A 16,286-nucleotide genomic window follows, 5' to 3' on the forward strand; every position below is an offset into this window, starting at 1 on the left:
TGAGCTTGCTTAAACATGCTTAAACACATTCTCAGTAAACGGTCAGGAATCCTCTAGGTCATAATGCCGCAAAATTGACCAAAGAGGAAGAACATAGTCAAGGTCTCCTGCCACTTACATTTGCCATGTTCAGCTTCTCAAACAGGGCTCTTCCTAACCAGCAATCCTAAAGTCCAGCTTTCAAAATAAGATGGCTTGGTTAACACCCTTTAATAACTACTATGCAGCTGCAAATGACTCCATGACAGCTTTTCTAGGGAGGGAATGGATTGCTGGGCGGGTGGCTCTAAAGATCTCAAGGCGAAAGACAAGCTCAGGTTAACCATTTCCCCTCCAGGCTGACCACAGAGTTTTGTGAAGCCCTGTCCCCAAAGCCCTGACTGCAGAGGAGGAGAGCAATGCTTTCTCTTTAGTAAAAGCCCTACCATTCATCTGTCTTATCATTTTCCTTCTTTATTCTTGGCAACTGTTTCTGGAAATTGGGGTGACCCCTCGCAGGCAAGACGCAGGAGACATTCACAAGTAAGGCCAGCATCCTGGAGGTGCTGTCCTCGGAGCAGCCATAAGGAAGATGCAGCAGTTAAGTTCAAGAGAACATTTGTGGGCAGATGGCCCATTTGTACCTGTCCTTTGGAGCAGCGAAAGTGGACATCGGAGGGTGTCACACTCCCGGATATAAGGGATCCCAGTTCCAATTGTATTATGATGCATGTGGTAACTGTATTTTACAAAAGACTTTGGTTTCTCCCCGGCTATGGGTCAGCAGGGTGGGAGAGTCTTATAAGCCATACAGGCCAGGGACTTCTGCACCACGTCCTTTCCCAAACAGATGGCACTGCTCCCGACACTGTTGTGGGAAATAAGCCATGACATGGCCCTTTACAAGGTCAATGAGGATCTATCAAGGACACACAGAGCAGTAACTCCACAAGGAGCAATTCTGTGTTCTTCTGACCTTCAGTCTTCCATATCCGTGAATTTTCTCTTCTTATAGTTCTGAACGAGGTTGGAAGCTGTGATCTGAGAAGCCTGCCCCTTCTCCCAACACTGAAAGTCATTCAGTCCTTTCTGCCCTGTTTGAAATAAGCCCCTCTCCATCTCATCCAGCCTGGCTACCAATGCCGAAGTGTCTTCATTGTAAGTGTTCTGGGAGGAGTCCATAATGCGGCGGAAACGTCCAATGAATGTCTGAAGGAGAAGGAATGAGTGAGAAAAATCAGATCCATTCTTCCCTGAACATTTAAATGTCATGAAGGGCAAAAGTTTGGTCTAGGACTCAGTCAGAAGGAGGTCTCAGGTGACTTTATCACTCGAGGAAGTGATTTCACATTGCCATGCCTCAATTTCCTCATCTGTGAAATGGACGGTTATGAATATCCAACAGGTTGTTATGGTAGCCAATGAAGGAATACATGTAGGACATCTAGCAACTGGCTGGCAAGAGTAATCTGCTCAAAAAGCGCTACCCATTAATTTGAGCCCTGCATTAGGTTCTGCGCTGATAGTACAGAGCCTGCTTGGGATTCTTTCTTCCTCTCTTTCTGCCCCTCCCCACACCCCACCAAAAACATTAAAAAAATTAAAAAAAAAAAAAAGGGTTACCCATTATTGTTATTACTAACAAAGGCCACAATAATGTACTGTGACACGCACAGATAAGTTTGGACCAGAAAAGACTCCTAATCTAATTGAGTGCATTTTATATCTTTTTCAGTGTGAGAGCAGGATAGAGACACAAATGACTGAGGGTTGTCATTTTACCACAGGGCCCTGAGACCAAGTCACAAGCCCCTGCCTCAGTTTCTTCAATTGCCTCATGGAGTTATCACCTTACTGATGGGCAACTTTATAGAACTTGAAAGCAGTGATGGAAAAAGGAAAGATATAACTCACTAACAAAGGGCACTGTTCCAATTCAAGGACATGTCCTGGAGACACTGTAAGACAAATAAATGGACTTTCCCTATTTTTAGCTTTCTGCTCAAAAGAGTTTCATAAGCTCAAACTGTCTCTAGTCTAGGTATTGATTTCTTTATCTCAGTGGATGGCAACAATGTTTTTCTTTACTATTTACATCAAAAACCATTCCAGTACATGTTAGGCCAAACAACCCTTGAGCCTGATGGAGGGTGTCTATATAGTCCAGGGAGGAAACGTGTCTTCAGCTGAAGTTCTTATAAAGCTAGAAATGAGGAAGTAAAATAAGAGGTAGAAAGGGTAGCTTCTCCTAATATTAGCAAAAAAACCCCAATTATGGGGGTGCCTGGGTGGTTCAGTCAGTTAAGTATCTGACTGGCTCAGGTCATGATCTCACGGTTTGTGGGTTCAAGCCCTACATCGGTCTCTGTGCTGACAGCTCAGCGCCTGGAGCCTGCTTCGGATTCTGTGTCTCCCTCTCTCTCTGCCCCTCCTCCGCTCAGGCTCTGTCTCTCTCAAAAATAAATAAACATAAAAAAAGTAATGATTATGAGACGTTAAAATAAGGTTATGTCATAAAGGATGGTAATATGGGTATAACATTGTTTTGTCCGTGGAAAACAACAGTAATAGTTACCATTTGTTAAATGGCACCACCTAATCTCACTACGATGCAATAATTTTGGCACTATTGTTATCTCCATTTAACAGGTGAAAAATGGAAGGCTATAGAGGTCACGTAGTTTGTACATAGCAGAGCCATGATTTAGCCCCAGAGCAAGGGACGGGAACAAATAACACATGTACTCCTGACGGGAGCCCTCAGACCAGTCTTGGGGCTGGGCTGGGCTGGCGTATTTAAGTGCCTGTCACCTATAGTCAACCATCATCTCTCTTATTTCCAGGCCTTCCTGTGGCCCCAACTCTTAACAAACAAATATGAAGAGCTGCAGACAAGTCATTTTTTTTTTAAGTCATTTTTAAGTAAATATATAATCGGCAAATGCAGTCTAACTGTAGGCCGCTGTGGAATAACTAATAAACTGAGCGTATACATGATATACTCCCTGGGTAAGGGTGGAGGCTGGTGGCTCCTAAGGTGTGTGTAGTGCCGTAGGGTTTTCACATCAATTACTTGCCTGCAGGAGAGACTGGGAGATGTCTGCATTCTCTGGACTGTCAAAATGCAGGAGTTGGGAGCCAAACCCATAGAAATGCGGCCCCAGTTTGTGGAGGTCCACCACGTTGGCATCGGCGCTGAACACGGTCCTCCAACCTTGCTGGTAGATCTTGGGAAGATCCACAGAAAGGATCCGCCGCTTGTGGTCAAAAAGTCCCTTTGCCAGCCACAGGGGGAGTTCGAGCTTTGAGCCCTGCATCACACAGGAATGTAGGTTTTAAAAGCAAATAGCGTAATAAATATGTGTGGCAATACACAGAAATACAGGTTGCCCGAGCAGACATCTGCTGCCTGTTCTGTTTGGGGGCGTGGCTCCCAAAAGCAGAAGAAGGTTGTGACTTGAAGAGATGAACTGCATGGGCTGAGGTTTTACATCATAATGGAATGGTGAGAACAACGGTTTTTGTTCAACAGAAGCACAGTACGGAACAAAAATGTGGTACAAAGGGGAAGTTTTCTAACTCACATAAATAAAAACTTCCAATTGCAGATACTTCAGAAGTATAATAAATATTTCTGGGGGCGCCTGGGTGGCTCAGTCGGTTGAGCATCTGACTTCGGCTCAGGTCATGATCTTGTGGCTCGATGAGTTCAAGCCCTGCGTCAGGCTCTGTGCTGGCAGCACACAGCCTGGAGCTTCCTTCAGGTCCTGTGTCTCTGTCTCTCTCTGCCCCTCCGCCACTCACACTCTCTCTCTCTCAAAAATCAATGAATATTAGAAAAATACAAAAATAAGCATTTCTGCTTTCTTTAAATATTCCATACCTGTTCCTCATACGCACTCACTGGAGGCCTACTACGCACTAAGCACCACCAGGTACTGAGCGATATATGGAAAAACAGCATCAGCCTGAGCTCAGGCCACAGCCCCTCTCCATCCCACTTCACAGCTTCAGAGAGGACAGTAAAGATACACATCTCTCTATATTTTTAAAGCCTTAACAGAACTGGAAAATATAATGAGGTGGCCATGACAGACCAGAAATGAAGAGAAATATCCAAAAAAAAAAAAAAAAAAAAAAAAAAAAGGCCAAATATAACTGAGTTGAAGGCCTCTGCAGACAGAAAGTGTGCAGAAAGTTAACACAGCAAGCCTCAGACCGCCCTCCTTAGAGGGGCCTGCCTGCAGAGTTGATCCTTGGTGGGTGTCCTGGAACTTGGGTTTCAGGAGGGTTCCCACTCTTCTCAGAGTGGATAGGAGTGCCTCACTGTGCTTATGCAGTTTGCACAAACAATGTGGCTTATGCTGAATACCTGCTTTCCTTCTGGGAGTCTGGAATCTTGGAATGTGTTCAGTAGAATGCCTGTGTAACTAGCCCTCAGTACGACCATGGGTACTGAGTCTCTAATGAGCTCCCAGATACACATATTTCACCCATGCTGTCATAATGCGTTACTGGATATTCCAGTGCATCCTGTGCGACTTCACCCAGATGGACGGGGCTCTGGGAAGCTTGTGTCCAGCTTCCTGCAAACTTCATCACACACACCCTTTTTCCCTTTGCTGTTTTTGCTCTGTATCCTTTTACTGTATTAAAATGTAAACATTAGTATGACTAGATGCTGAGTCCTGTGAGTTCTCTTAGTGAATCATCAAACCTGGGGCTGGTCTTGGGGACCCCTTGAACAAACCGAAATGGAAAGTTTATCACTAGAAGACACAGACTAAGGAAATCTTGAAGGGAGAATGAAAATGATCCCAGAAAGAAATATGGAAACGCAGGACACAAACTAAATAGTAGGAAGGAAAAAAACCCCACAAATATATCAATAATTGCATTAAACGTAAACAAATTAAATACACTGAAAAACTGTCAAACTGAAAAACTGTCAAACTGAAAAAAATCAAAACCTAACCATACACTGCTTAAAAGACACATATTTGAAGTATAAAGACACAGAAAGGTTGAAAAAATGCCATAAAAATAGTAATCAGAAGAGAGAAGCAGACTAGAGATAAAGCGGACATTTGACAATAATAAAAGGGTCATTATATCCACAAGAAAAAGACAGGTATCTGTCTAAACTGATGAATCTGAGAACTGGATGAATCTACAGGCATAGTGGAAAACTTTGGTCTATCTCTCTAGATAAATGAGGAGCAGGAAAAAAAAAAAATCAGTAGGAATATAGAAGATCTCAGCAAAGCAAACAGCAAACTTGACCTAACTTCCAGTATCTACCACACACCATGACTTCAGAATACACATCTGGCCAAGTGCATATGGAATGGTTAAATTGATCTTATGCTGCAGTATAAAGCAAGCGTTAACTTACAAAAGACTGAAATCATTCAGGCTATGTTCTCTGACCCTGGTGGAAAGAATTAAGCTAGAAATCAAAACCAAAAAAGATGAAGAGCTAAATCCTAATATATGTGGAACTAAGCACTGGTCTTCTGAATAACCCATGAGTCAAAGAAGAACTCACAACAGAAATTAGAAATTATTTTGAACACATGGATATGAAAATAAAATACAACAAATAAAAACTTGTGGAACGCATTGAAGCTGTGCTCAGAGGAAATGTATAGCTAAAAACATGCATAAGGGAAGGTTGAAAAATCAATGACCTGGGTACCCAGCTCAAACTGCACAGGCAAGGTTGGGGGGAGTGGGGGTAACAATAGAAAATTAAGTCCAAAGAAGGTAGAAGGAAAGAATAACTTAACGACCTAGAAAACAACAGTACAAACGAGGAAACTGACAGAGCCCTAAGTTAGTTCTTTTAAAAGAACTAATACAATTGATCAATTCCTAGCAAGACTAATGAAGAAAGGGAGCATAATTTCTCCATATCAAGAATAAAAACCAAGACATCAATATAAATCCTACAGATGTAAAAAAGATAGTAAAAGGATATTTTGAACATTACACCACTACCTTTGAAAATTCAGATGAAATTGTCAAATTCCTAGAGGAGAAAACAATGTACCAAGAGTAACACAGGAAGAAAATAGCAAGTCTGAATAGTCGTTTATCTCTGAATGACATTAAATGTTGTCATTACAAAGCTTCCCGCACAAATCTCCCACAAAGAATTCCAAATACTTTATGTAGACACTCTACCCTCAAATAAGTAGAGTATAAGTCCTATTCCTTAAGTGAAGCTGTGCATAATGACTCCTTCCCAAAGAGAACAGTATGGAAAGGTGGAAAAAGGAGTAACTTCATAGTGAATAATCCTGACAAACACTACCCCAGCCGGGTGCTCGAGGTTCTTATCAATGTGATAAGTCATGCTAACAGTATGTGCCCTTGATATGATGCGACCTCTGTGATCCTCCTCAAAACCTATCACTGCAGTCTAACCACAGGAAAAGTTCAGACAGGGTGCCAGGGGGGCTCAGTCCCTTAAGCATCCGACTTCCGCTCAGGTCACGATCTCACGGTTCATGAATTTAAGCCCTGCATCAGGCTTCCCGCTAACAGCGTAAAGCCTGCTTGGGATTTTCTCTCTCTCTGCCCCTCCTCTGCTTGTGCTGTCTCTAAATAAATAAATAAATAAATAAACAAACTTAAAAACAACAACACACATCAGACAAATCCCAACTGAGGGACATTCTACAAATTACCTGACCAGCACTCCACAGAACCACCATGGTCCTCAAAAACAAGGAAAGTCTAATAAACTGTCACAGCCAAGAGCAGCCTAATTAGATATGATACTAAATGCAATGTGGTAAACTGGACGGACATTAGGGGGAAGGAAGGCAATATGAATAAAGTACCGGCAGTGCGTCTCTGTTTACCAATGTGTAAGAGGACAAAAATCCTTACCTGTTATAATGAAAAGTCAATAAATAATGTCTTAATTTTTTTAAATCAAGAAAATAAGCTTAAGACTATTATTTAAAAACACAGGGGTAAATCTTGAGGATACTGTTTTTATTTTCTTTTTAGCGCGAGAGAGCAGGCGAGCAGGGGAAAGGGGCAGGAGAGAGAATCCCAAGCAGGTTCCACGCTCAGCTTGGAGCCCAATATGGGCCTTGATCCCATGAGACTGGGATCACGACCTGAGCCAAAATCGAGAGACCGAGCCTCAGCTGACTGAGCCACCCAGGCGTCCCTTTAACTATTTAAAAAGTGGACAGACCAGTGATCAGAAACCCCGATCCTTAAGTAGTCAGTAGTAACCAATCCTTAAGCTTTCAACATATTGGGGGGGTGGGGGGAGACACTGCTCACTTTGGGCAGTTTCAAAAATGAAACCAGCGGCCTGACGACCTAAGATAAATTTAGTTTCACAATGGGGGCGAAGGCTAAAAAAACACTTCGGAGCACTGAGACCCGAGACCCGCCGATACAACTCCTTAAAGCGTAGGGCCGGGCTTCCCCCTAAAACGACAAATCCCGCGGGGCAGCGCGCCCGCGACGCGGAGCCCCAAGGCCGCGAGGCACACTGGGAATTGCAGTCTTTCTCGGGGGAATCTGTCCCTAAATGCTTACCTGAGGAATCGTGTGGTCAGTCTCGGCACCTCCGCTCCGCTCCAGGAAGAAAGCCCCGAGGCGAGGCATGGGGGTCTCTGTGCGAACCGGCAGCTTCTCGTGGGACATCAGGATGTCGTCCAGCGACAGAAAGTTCTCCTCAGGCCCGAGTGCACCCGACTCCACCCGGAAATAAGCCTCGGACATGGCGGCGGCGGCTTCAACTTCTCCGCTTCCACTCGTGTGAGGCTAGGAGTCCGGGATGTAAAAGCAGGAGAAAGCGGAGGCAGGCCCGGGTTGTGAAGGGTAAGGAGGTCGCTGCGACTGCTAGCCGGAATTGAAATTTTTCCCGCGCCGGGGACGCGCCAGACTGGAGCAGTCGATCCAGGAGGTCGGCCCAGGCAGAAGCAATAGACAGTCTGCGGACTTGGTCCCACGTGATCAGGGGCGGGGCGCATTAGGAACCGCGCTCGAGATTTCCACCTGCAGGGTGTAAGCTGGATGTGGGCACCTTAACAAGGAGCTGGAAATGCCCGTTGAAGTTGCTGGATGCATCTGTACTAGATTGTGTTCATGTGGCCCTTTATATGTTTTTATGAAATTAAAAACGCTTTGCAACACGTTTGGGGGCTTATAAAAAGACATTACTGTGGCCTCCGTCTCAGGCCTGATCAAGTCAGACCCGTTTACTGTAGTTTTGTCACTGTATCTGTTAATCTTCGTGCTTGAAAGAAACATGAAAACAAAACCTCCAGCACTAGCCCCAGATAGTTATGGACTATTTGTAGTATTTGGCGTTGATAAGGGAAGGAGGAGGAGGAGCACTAGACTACCCCTGGTTCCCAAAGGTCCTGAGTTTACTTCAGGGCCTTACCATCGACTGGCAGTCTCCTTTCGTGGCTCTTAATTTAAATCCTTAAAAGAGGAAATCTAATTGGCTCAGTTTGTCTTTTTGAACAAGGTCACAACAGTCATACGTTGCCAGCCACCCTATAGCCTGTTGCTTGTGTAGTTGTGGGAGAGGGGTAGGGAAGGGATCATGGTTATGGGAAAATTAATGAAGAGAAACCTCACTAGAATGGAGTCGGGAGGTTCAGCAGGGGTAGCTCTCATGCCCTTACCACTCTTTGTTAATTGCAAATCCAACAGGGAAAGAGGGAACTTGCACCCGGATACAATTTTACCACCTGGGCAAGAGGAAGAAAGGCTTTCCTCCAAAGGTCCAGCCATGAGAAGCCACTATACTTTGAACTCCTACTATTTTACTCCAGTGAATTTCTTGTTCTAACATTCTTCCCAACTCCCCTACCTCCTCTGTAGAAGAACCAACTCTCCTTTGTTCTCTGGACTTGTCTATGGTTTTGCTGTAGTTTTCTTGCCTGGATGGCAATTCTCTGCTATTCCCGGATAAACCTATTTTTGCTAGTAAAGTAACTGGCAGTTTTATTTTTAATATAAACAGTTACATGTTACCAGATTTGGGGGTGCTATTCAATCATGGCTATGAGTGGTGGAGAGTGTTGAGAAATACGGTGTAGGACTTCATACAGAAGGGTCTTTTCTGGGGTTAGAGCTATGAGCAAAGGGTTCATGGGAAGGAGATGTGTATCAGTCCATCTTTCTTATTCCCTGCTTTTTAGGATACTGTGACATCTATCCCTTGTAGGGTGGGCTAATTCCTAGAGTAACAAACAACTTGCCTGTGAACACACCTTACATTAACCAAACAATCGAAAGCCTATACCCCCAACCACCTCCTTTAACTCTCACACACCAAGCCAACAGTTACCCTGCCTTAAATCACCCCAGGGCCAAATACTGGATAATGAGAGACCACCCTTAAAGCCCAGAGTCCACTAACATTCAAAGTACCCCATCCTAAGCTCACTCAAATTTGCCTGCTATGCCTCACCCATTCCTTCCCACAGAAACCACAATAGAGGCTCTGGGTCATGTTCTCCTCTCCTTTTGCTTCCTTACTGACCCTGTGCGGCTTTGGATGGAACGATGTACTTCCTTCTCTTGGGAACTGGGAGCAATAAGACTTCTTTCAATGGCACTGACCACTCTGTCATTACTCAGTCACCCTTCCAAATGAAATCCTGGTGTAATCAAAACAAGAGGCCATGGGGGAATCAGGGCCAAACTGTGGAAAGCCTTGGGTGCTAATGAGTTGAGGCTATTCCACAGGAAATAGGAAAAGAAAATGTAAGATCTTGTTTTTTTTAGCATGTGATAACATAAATCTGAGCTTTAAGAAGAGAATGCTGGTAGTGGGGAGAAGAAGGGAGAGATTAGATGCAGGGAGGCCAGTTTGGAAGCTGTTCAGTGGGAAATTCCTAGCAACTAATTGGAAAGAGAAAGGGAAGGGTAGAGAGAGGTCAAAGATAATTTAAGCTTTTTACCTGGCTGACCAGGTGGATGGAGATGTCACTAACAGATAGATATACAGAGCACAGGAATATGGGCAATTTGGGGTAAAAGATGAGTTTGTTCTGGTACTCACGGAGTCCAGGAGCCACTAGACAGGTCTGCAGCTCTGTGGAGACACCAGTCTTGAACCTTTAGTTAGGCATCTATGGAGAGGTAGTTGCAGGAGAGTCCTTTCCTTTATCATATTTGAAATGTTCAGTTTGCTGCACTATCCAATATAAAAGTAAACATAAATCATAGTCAAAATTTATAATTTGTTGAAATGGCTGTAGGGTCTGGATACAGTCAGGAATAGAAATGTGTTCATTTGTCTAATTGAAGGCAGTGAGGGTACTTTACTGACAAGGTGCAGTAAAGCTGTTTTTATGTTGAAACAGTTAAGATGGATCCTTAATAACATCGGTGCCAAGAAAGGCATTATTTTTGTGCAGAGACCATTGGCTCTAAACCTAAACACCGCAGCTATTTTAATAGTAAAGTAACAGGCCAGTGTTTAAGATAAAATCAGATTACCTTGTTTTTCTTCTGTGATGTCTTGGCTCACCATGAAACTTATTCACTGCTTGTATACTTTTGCTTTCTTTAATCTGCCCTCTTCTTGAACTCCCGAGTGAGCCAGAAAAAGTGAAATTAAAGTTTGAGCTTCTGATGCTAAACAATTGCATTAATTCATCTGACAAAAGTGGTACATAATTTATCCAGTATAGACCTGGTTGTAACCTAAATTTTAAGATCCAGGAATGTTCCTTTTCTCATGAAATCTTGGGTTCCTTACCACCCAGCCAATCAATCTATGTACCAGAATTGCACTAGACAGAATTTCAGCATATTTATGATATTCAGAGTGCGTTCAGTATGTTTACAAAATATAGAACTTCAGGATTCCAAAGGTGTCTGCTGGATCCCTGAAAAAAAAAAACCACTAATTTTCCCAGTGCAATCATTTCAAGATTGCAGCACTGTGGCACACACACAGACTTCAGATAAGCAAAACCACAAAACAGCTTTAAATCTGTTCTTTTGAATACTGGTGCTTTCTAAATTTCTTCCACTGAGTGGGGAGGCTGTGATGTAAGTGACAGAACTCCAGATCCGGGGGATGGGGGAGGATCTTTGGGGGAATAAAAGGAAAAAAAAAAACAAACCAAAAAACCAGAAATGTGTTGGACTCCATCCTTCCAGTTGCTTCCTAGGCCAAAAGTTTTAGGGTTTTTCTTGATTCCCCTCCCCTTACCTTCTATAGCTGTTCCATCAGCAAATGTTCGCTCTGCCTTCATAATATTTTATTTTTTTTTATGTTTACTTTAGAGAGAGAGAGCGCAAGTGAACGAGTGAGCCTGAGCGGGGGAGGGGCAGAGAGCGAGGGAGACACAGAATCCGAAGCAGGCTCCAGGCTCTGAGCTGTCAGCACAGAGCCCGACGTGGGCCTTGAACCCATGAACTGCGAGATCATGACCTGAGCCGAAGTCAGACGCTTACCCGACTGAGCTACCCAGGTGCCCCTGCCTTCATCATATTTCCAGAATTTGATTATTTCTCATCACTGTGGTCCAAACCAACATTATCTCTTGCTTGGACTTTTGTAATAGCTGCCCGTCCAGTCTTGCTTCAGCCCATGACCTCCTTATTGTTCTTTGAGAGCCCCAGACACACTCATTTCTTAGGGCCTTGCACTGTCTTTTCCCACCTCCCGGATTGCCTTTCTGTTGGATTTCCACATGGGTGGTCCCTTTAGTCTTTATTTAAGAGTCATCTTCTCATTCAGGCCTTCCCTCACTGCCCTACCCAAAATCTTAGCCCTCCCCAACTGACAGCTGATATCCCCCTCCTTTTTTTCCCTCAGCATTTATCACTCTCTTATGTACTATTTGTTTTACCTTTTTAATTTGTTTATTGTCTGTCACCCCTACTTGAATATTAACTTCATGAAGACAGGGATTCTTTTTGGTGTATTTTTCATGACTCTATCCCCACTACCTCGTGCATGTCAAGCACTTCCTAAATATTTGCTGAATGAATTAGTGGTTCTTTACTTATAGCAGTGATATTATTTTCCTTTAAAACATTAACTAAAAAACAATTTCAAGTAAATAATAGTACGAGTGGTGTGCACATATTACAACAGTCACCAAGGGTAGTGGTGAAACACTGAAAACACTGGATTAAAGTGGTACAAAATGGGGGCACCTGGGTGGCCTAGTTGGTTAAGCATCTAACTTCGGCTCAGGTCATGATCTCACAGTTCATGGGTTCAAGGCCCACGTCGGGCTCTGTGCTGACAGCTCAGAGCCTGGCCCCTGCTTCAGGTTCTGTGTCTCCCCCTCTCTCTGCCCCACCCCTGCTCATGCTTGCTTTCACTTGTTCTCTCTCTCTCTCTCTCTCTCAAAAATAAATAAACATTAAAAAAAATGAAGTGGTACGAAATAGTTTGCCAACGTACAGGCTAGGTCACATAATCTTCTAGAGCCGTGAACTTGTCATTGATAATACTCTGAAGAAAACTCACTGATTGGGCTCCACTAATTTAAAGTTGTTGAAGTTTTGGTAGAATTATACTGAATTTGGCAACTCTTTCTGCCCATGGATCCTGTTCCCTTGCTTTCATAAAAACACCTTTTTGCACTGGGGGAAAAAAAAAGAACTATACTGAATTTTACCTTCCCACCCACTGTAAATATGGAATGTTTAAGCAAAAGGAGCGAACAGGATGTAAAATGGCTTAGTCCCCTACCCACAGAACATTTTCAGCAGCCATTTATATTCAGCTGCTGTGTTCCTTCCAGAATCCAACAGGCCTGGGTAGAGTCCGACTTGCACCACTTCAGTTGGCTTTGTGACCTCGGGGGGACTTATCTGTCTGAAGCTTAGCTTCTGCACCTATAAAATGGGGACAATAATGGTAGGAGTGTAACAAAAGGGCCAATATAGGCAGAGCTCTTAGCTCAGGGCCCAACCCATACATAGCAAGGGCTCAATAAATCTCCTTTTTACCATCACTATTCAGATACGTTAATTCACTGCTGTGTCCTCCGCACCTCAAATAATACCTGGCATGTAGCAAGCACTCCGTGAACATTTGTGAAATAAACATCATCACTCATTATTATCGTTGTCTATCTAGGCTTGGCCACACTTGCCGCCCCCCCCCCCAACAATTCGCGTTTCCAAATGGACTTGAAGGCGATAGATCAGTATTCTTCAACTTTTCCCTGCAAAGATTCAGATAGAACTTATTTCTTCTGAATTCAAATGATTAAAGTGGGGTTTTTTTTTGTATTTTAAAATTACAGTACTATGTTTGAAATTTTATTATGTAAGGTTAATGGTTAAATCACTGGAGTTCATTTTTACATAATTTAAATGTTCTTTTGGTTGAGCTATTTCTTGAGGACTGCTCCAAAACGCCTTCAATGAGATCAAAATAAATTGATAGGCATAATGCAACCTTATGTGTGGGTAGTGCCGATTTTAGATTCTTCCCACAGTCTTCAGCAGTACGAGGAGATTGTAAACCCATCTCATATACCCAGAGAGACTCAGTGTATGCATCGCCCTCATAAACTTGGCAAAGGAGCAGCGATCACATCATTATAATCGAGGTACTTGTTTGATCCAACTTTTCTTTTTCTGTGTTCCCAGCTCCATAAAAATACCCCTTCTTCACATTCCTATATTTTCATCTTCTTTTTTGGGTAGTCTTTATTTATTTTAATCCATGATCTGATAGCCAGAGCTTCCCTCAGTCCGAGGTGGGCGGAGTGGCAAGTAAATTCATTAGTTTGAGAAGAGTATGGGGGAAGAAGAGGGATCATTTATTCATCAAGATGCTCAGATGCCTATTAGGTGCCCCAGGGCTCCCGGTGTGGACATGAAGAATACGATGGGTTGCTGCCCAGTGGAGGAAATAGTAACAGGAGGTAATAAAAGCTCGGATAGAGCCGTGTCTGATGTGTTCCGGAAGCTCAGAACGAGTGGTGACTTCCCACCTGGACAGAATAGGGGTTTACAAAGGCTTTACAGAGGAAGGTGCAGAAGAATGGGGCCTTTGGGTATGAAGAGGACTTTTTCAGCAGGTCCACAAATGTGGGGGCGGGAGGGGAGGAGTCATTCCAGACTCAAGCATCCACTGTGAGCAAAGAGGTGGGACTGTCAAAGTTCGAGATGAAATTTCTCTCCTTCAAACCGGCCCCTCCTTCTGCCTTCTGTATGCCAGTTAATGGCTGCACTATTCACCTGATTACCTGTATCTATCTGGCAGGTAACAGGAAAATTCAGTTCAAAATGGCTTCAACAACAGGGGATTTCTAGACGAGATAACTGGGGAGTCCAGGACTTCATGGTCAGTTGATTCAGCAGCCCAAAGGTGTCTCTGGGGATCTAACTTTGTTTTGCTGCGCACATGGTCGGCTCTAGTCTATGGCTCATCCACGGGGGTCACTAGATGTTTGCCAGCTAATCTGGGTCTACGGGATTCCTTGGTCTTTTCCGGGGGCAGGGAAGGGAGAGCATTGAGTCTCAGCCTTCCAGTAGAGAGTTCTGACATTCACCCTTACTGGCAAGTTTAGACCACATGCTCACTCCTGAACCAAAACGATAGCCAGAGCAATGGAATGTGTTAATTAATGTAAGTCGGTCAAAGCCCACCACCAATGTTACGTTAGGGTGAGCTTCACCAAAGCATGTGGGCTGCACAATGGGAAAGACTGGGGGTCAATTCTGGAGTGACGGTCTGGGTATTTTTAGGACGGGGAAAGCTGGGTAGAAAACAAATAAATGTCCACTACAATCACTACCCAGTTAGGAACGTGGGAGAATTCAGTATTGCTTCCCTCTCACTTCCCTATGTCCAACTGGTCAATACACACTGCTGATTCTATCTTCTTCTTCTTTAATGTTTTATTTATTTTTGAGACAATGCAAGCAGGGGAGGGGCAGAGAGAGGGGAAGAGAGGATCCAAAGCAGGCTCTGCACTGACAGCGGTGAACCCAATGTGGGACTCGAACTCACCAACTGTGAGATCATGACCTGAACCAAAGTCGGACACACAACCTACCAAGCCATCCAGGTGCCCCTGCTAATTCTACCTTTTTATCATTCTTTTGTCTTTTTATCATTCTTTTGTCTGTCCATTCTTTTGCCTCTGTTTGAGCACTCATCATTTTTCACCCATACTCTTAAAATCCCTCCTGACTGGGTTTTCTCTGTCTCTGCTCTCTCCTTGCTCCAAAGTTCCTTTGTACTTGTCTTGCAGTGATCTTCCTGTTATTCCCCAGCTTACAACCCAAATCACCCCCATGGGTTAAATAATAAACTCTAAACTCCTTGGTAAGTCTTAAATGGCTTCCAAGAACTGTATTATTAGCTTGCTAGGGCCACCATAACAAAATACTGCAGACTGGTAGCTAAACAATGGAAAATTTTCTCATAGTTCTTTAGGCTAAAAGTCTAAGATCAAGGTGTTAGCAGGGATGGTTTCTCCTGAGGCCCCTCTCTCCTTGGCTTGCAGATGGCCACCCTCTTGCCATGGCCTCACATGGCCTTTGTGCATGCACATCCTTGGGTCGCTTCCTCTTACAAGGACACCAGTACTATTGGATCACGACCCTACCCTTAGGACCTCATTTAACCTTAAAGGCCAGGGCTTGCTTGCATAGCACAGAGTAAAACTGGAAGGAAGTCAGAAAGATTAGCACGGACCCTGCACATGGATGACGTGAATTTGTGAAGCATTCCATAGTTCTCATAGGACCGCCCCACAGGTTACATGCTAATCACAAAGAGGAAAATGAACTCTTACAATGGAGAGATCTACTTGTCACCACTATATGGAAGTGATCAAGCCTGGCACACTAACGTGGGGCAGCCTCTGTGCCTGTAAGATATCATGCGGTCTGTGTGCTGACTCAGTTATGATTCCAACATGAATCCAATCAAGCCTCTAGACTTCACAGGAAATATGGGAATTGGGGGGAGGGGAGTGGTGAGAAAGAGTTAAATGACAACAAGAGGAAACACGTAGATAAAATCAGAATATGGGCCATTCTACAAGGGCACCACTAATAAAACACTGTTTGGGGGAATCTGGTACCTGACTGTAAGACATATTTTTTATATCCTCAGACAGACAAGATGGTGCTTCATAATCCACTCAGGTGTACAGAACGCTCTCTAAGACTCTCAAGGGCATGCTTTATAGCTCCTTTCAGCTAGACAGCATGCTTCTGATACAGGTATACCTCGTTTCATTGTGCTTTACAGAGATTGCGTTTTTTTTAAATTATTTTTTAAATTTTTTATTTTTGCAAATTGAAGGTTTGTGGCAACTCTG

General features: G+C 43.7%; 1 protein-coding gene and 1 pseudogene across 4 annotated transcripts in view; one reads left to right on the forward strand and one right to left on the reverse strand.

Moving 5' to 3' along the window:
• Nucleotides 1-435: 435 nt before the first annotated feature.
• The window catches only part of GINS3 (GINS complex subunit 3), a 91,367-nt gene continuing 75,516 nt past the window's right edge, over nucleotides 436-16,286 (reverse strand). For 2 of the 4 annotated variants that reach the window (XM_047836399.1, XM_047836402.1), the window contains 4 exons: nucleotides 10,031-10,165; nucleotides 7,546-8,007; nucleotides 3,057-3,290; nucleotides 436-1,188 (listed from right to left, as the gene is read on the reverse strand). In XM_047836399.1, the coding sequence (XP_047692355.1) occupies nucleotides 958-1,188; nucleotides 3,057-3,290; nucleotides 7,546-7,731 (651 nt within the window). In that variant the 5' untranslated portion in view covers nucleotides 7,732-8,007; nucleotides 10,031-10,165 and the 3' untranslated portion in view covers nucleotides 436-957. Of the gene's footprint in view, nucleotides 1,189-3,056; nucleotides 3,291-7,545; nucleotides 8,008-10,030; nucleotides 10,166-10,470; nucleotides 10,744-16,286 lie in introns of those variants that run through there. The other 2 variants (XM_047836401.1, XM_047836400.1) reach the window with 2 other exon arrangements.
• LOC125153876 (uncharacterized) lies at nucleotides 15,599-15,699 on the forward strand (annotated as a pseudogene).

The sequence above is a fragment of the Prionailurus viverrinus genome, chromosome E2 (assembly GCF_022837055.1).
Source record: "Prionailurus viverrinus isolate Anna chromosome E2, UM_Priviv_1.0, whole genome shotgun sequence".
Classification (NCBI taxonomy): domain Eukaryota; kingdom Metazoa; phylum Chordata; class Mammalia; order Carnivora; family Felidae; genus Prionailurus; species Prionailurus viverrinus.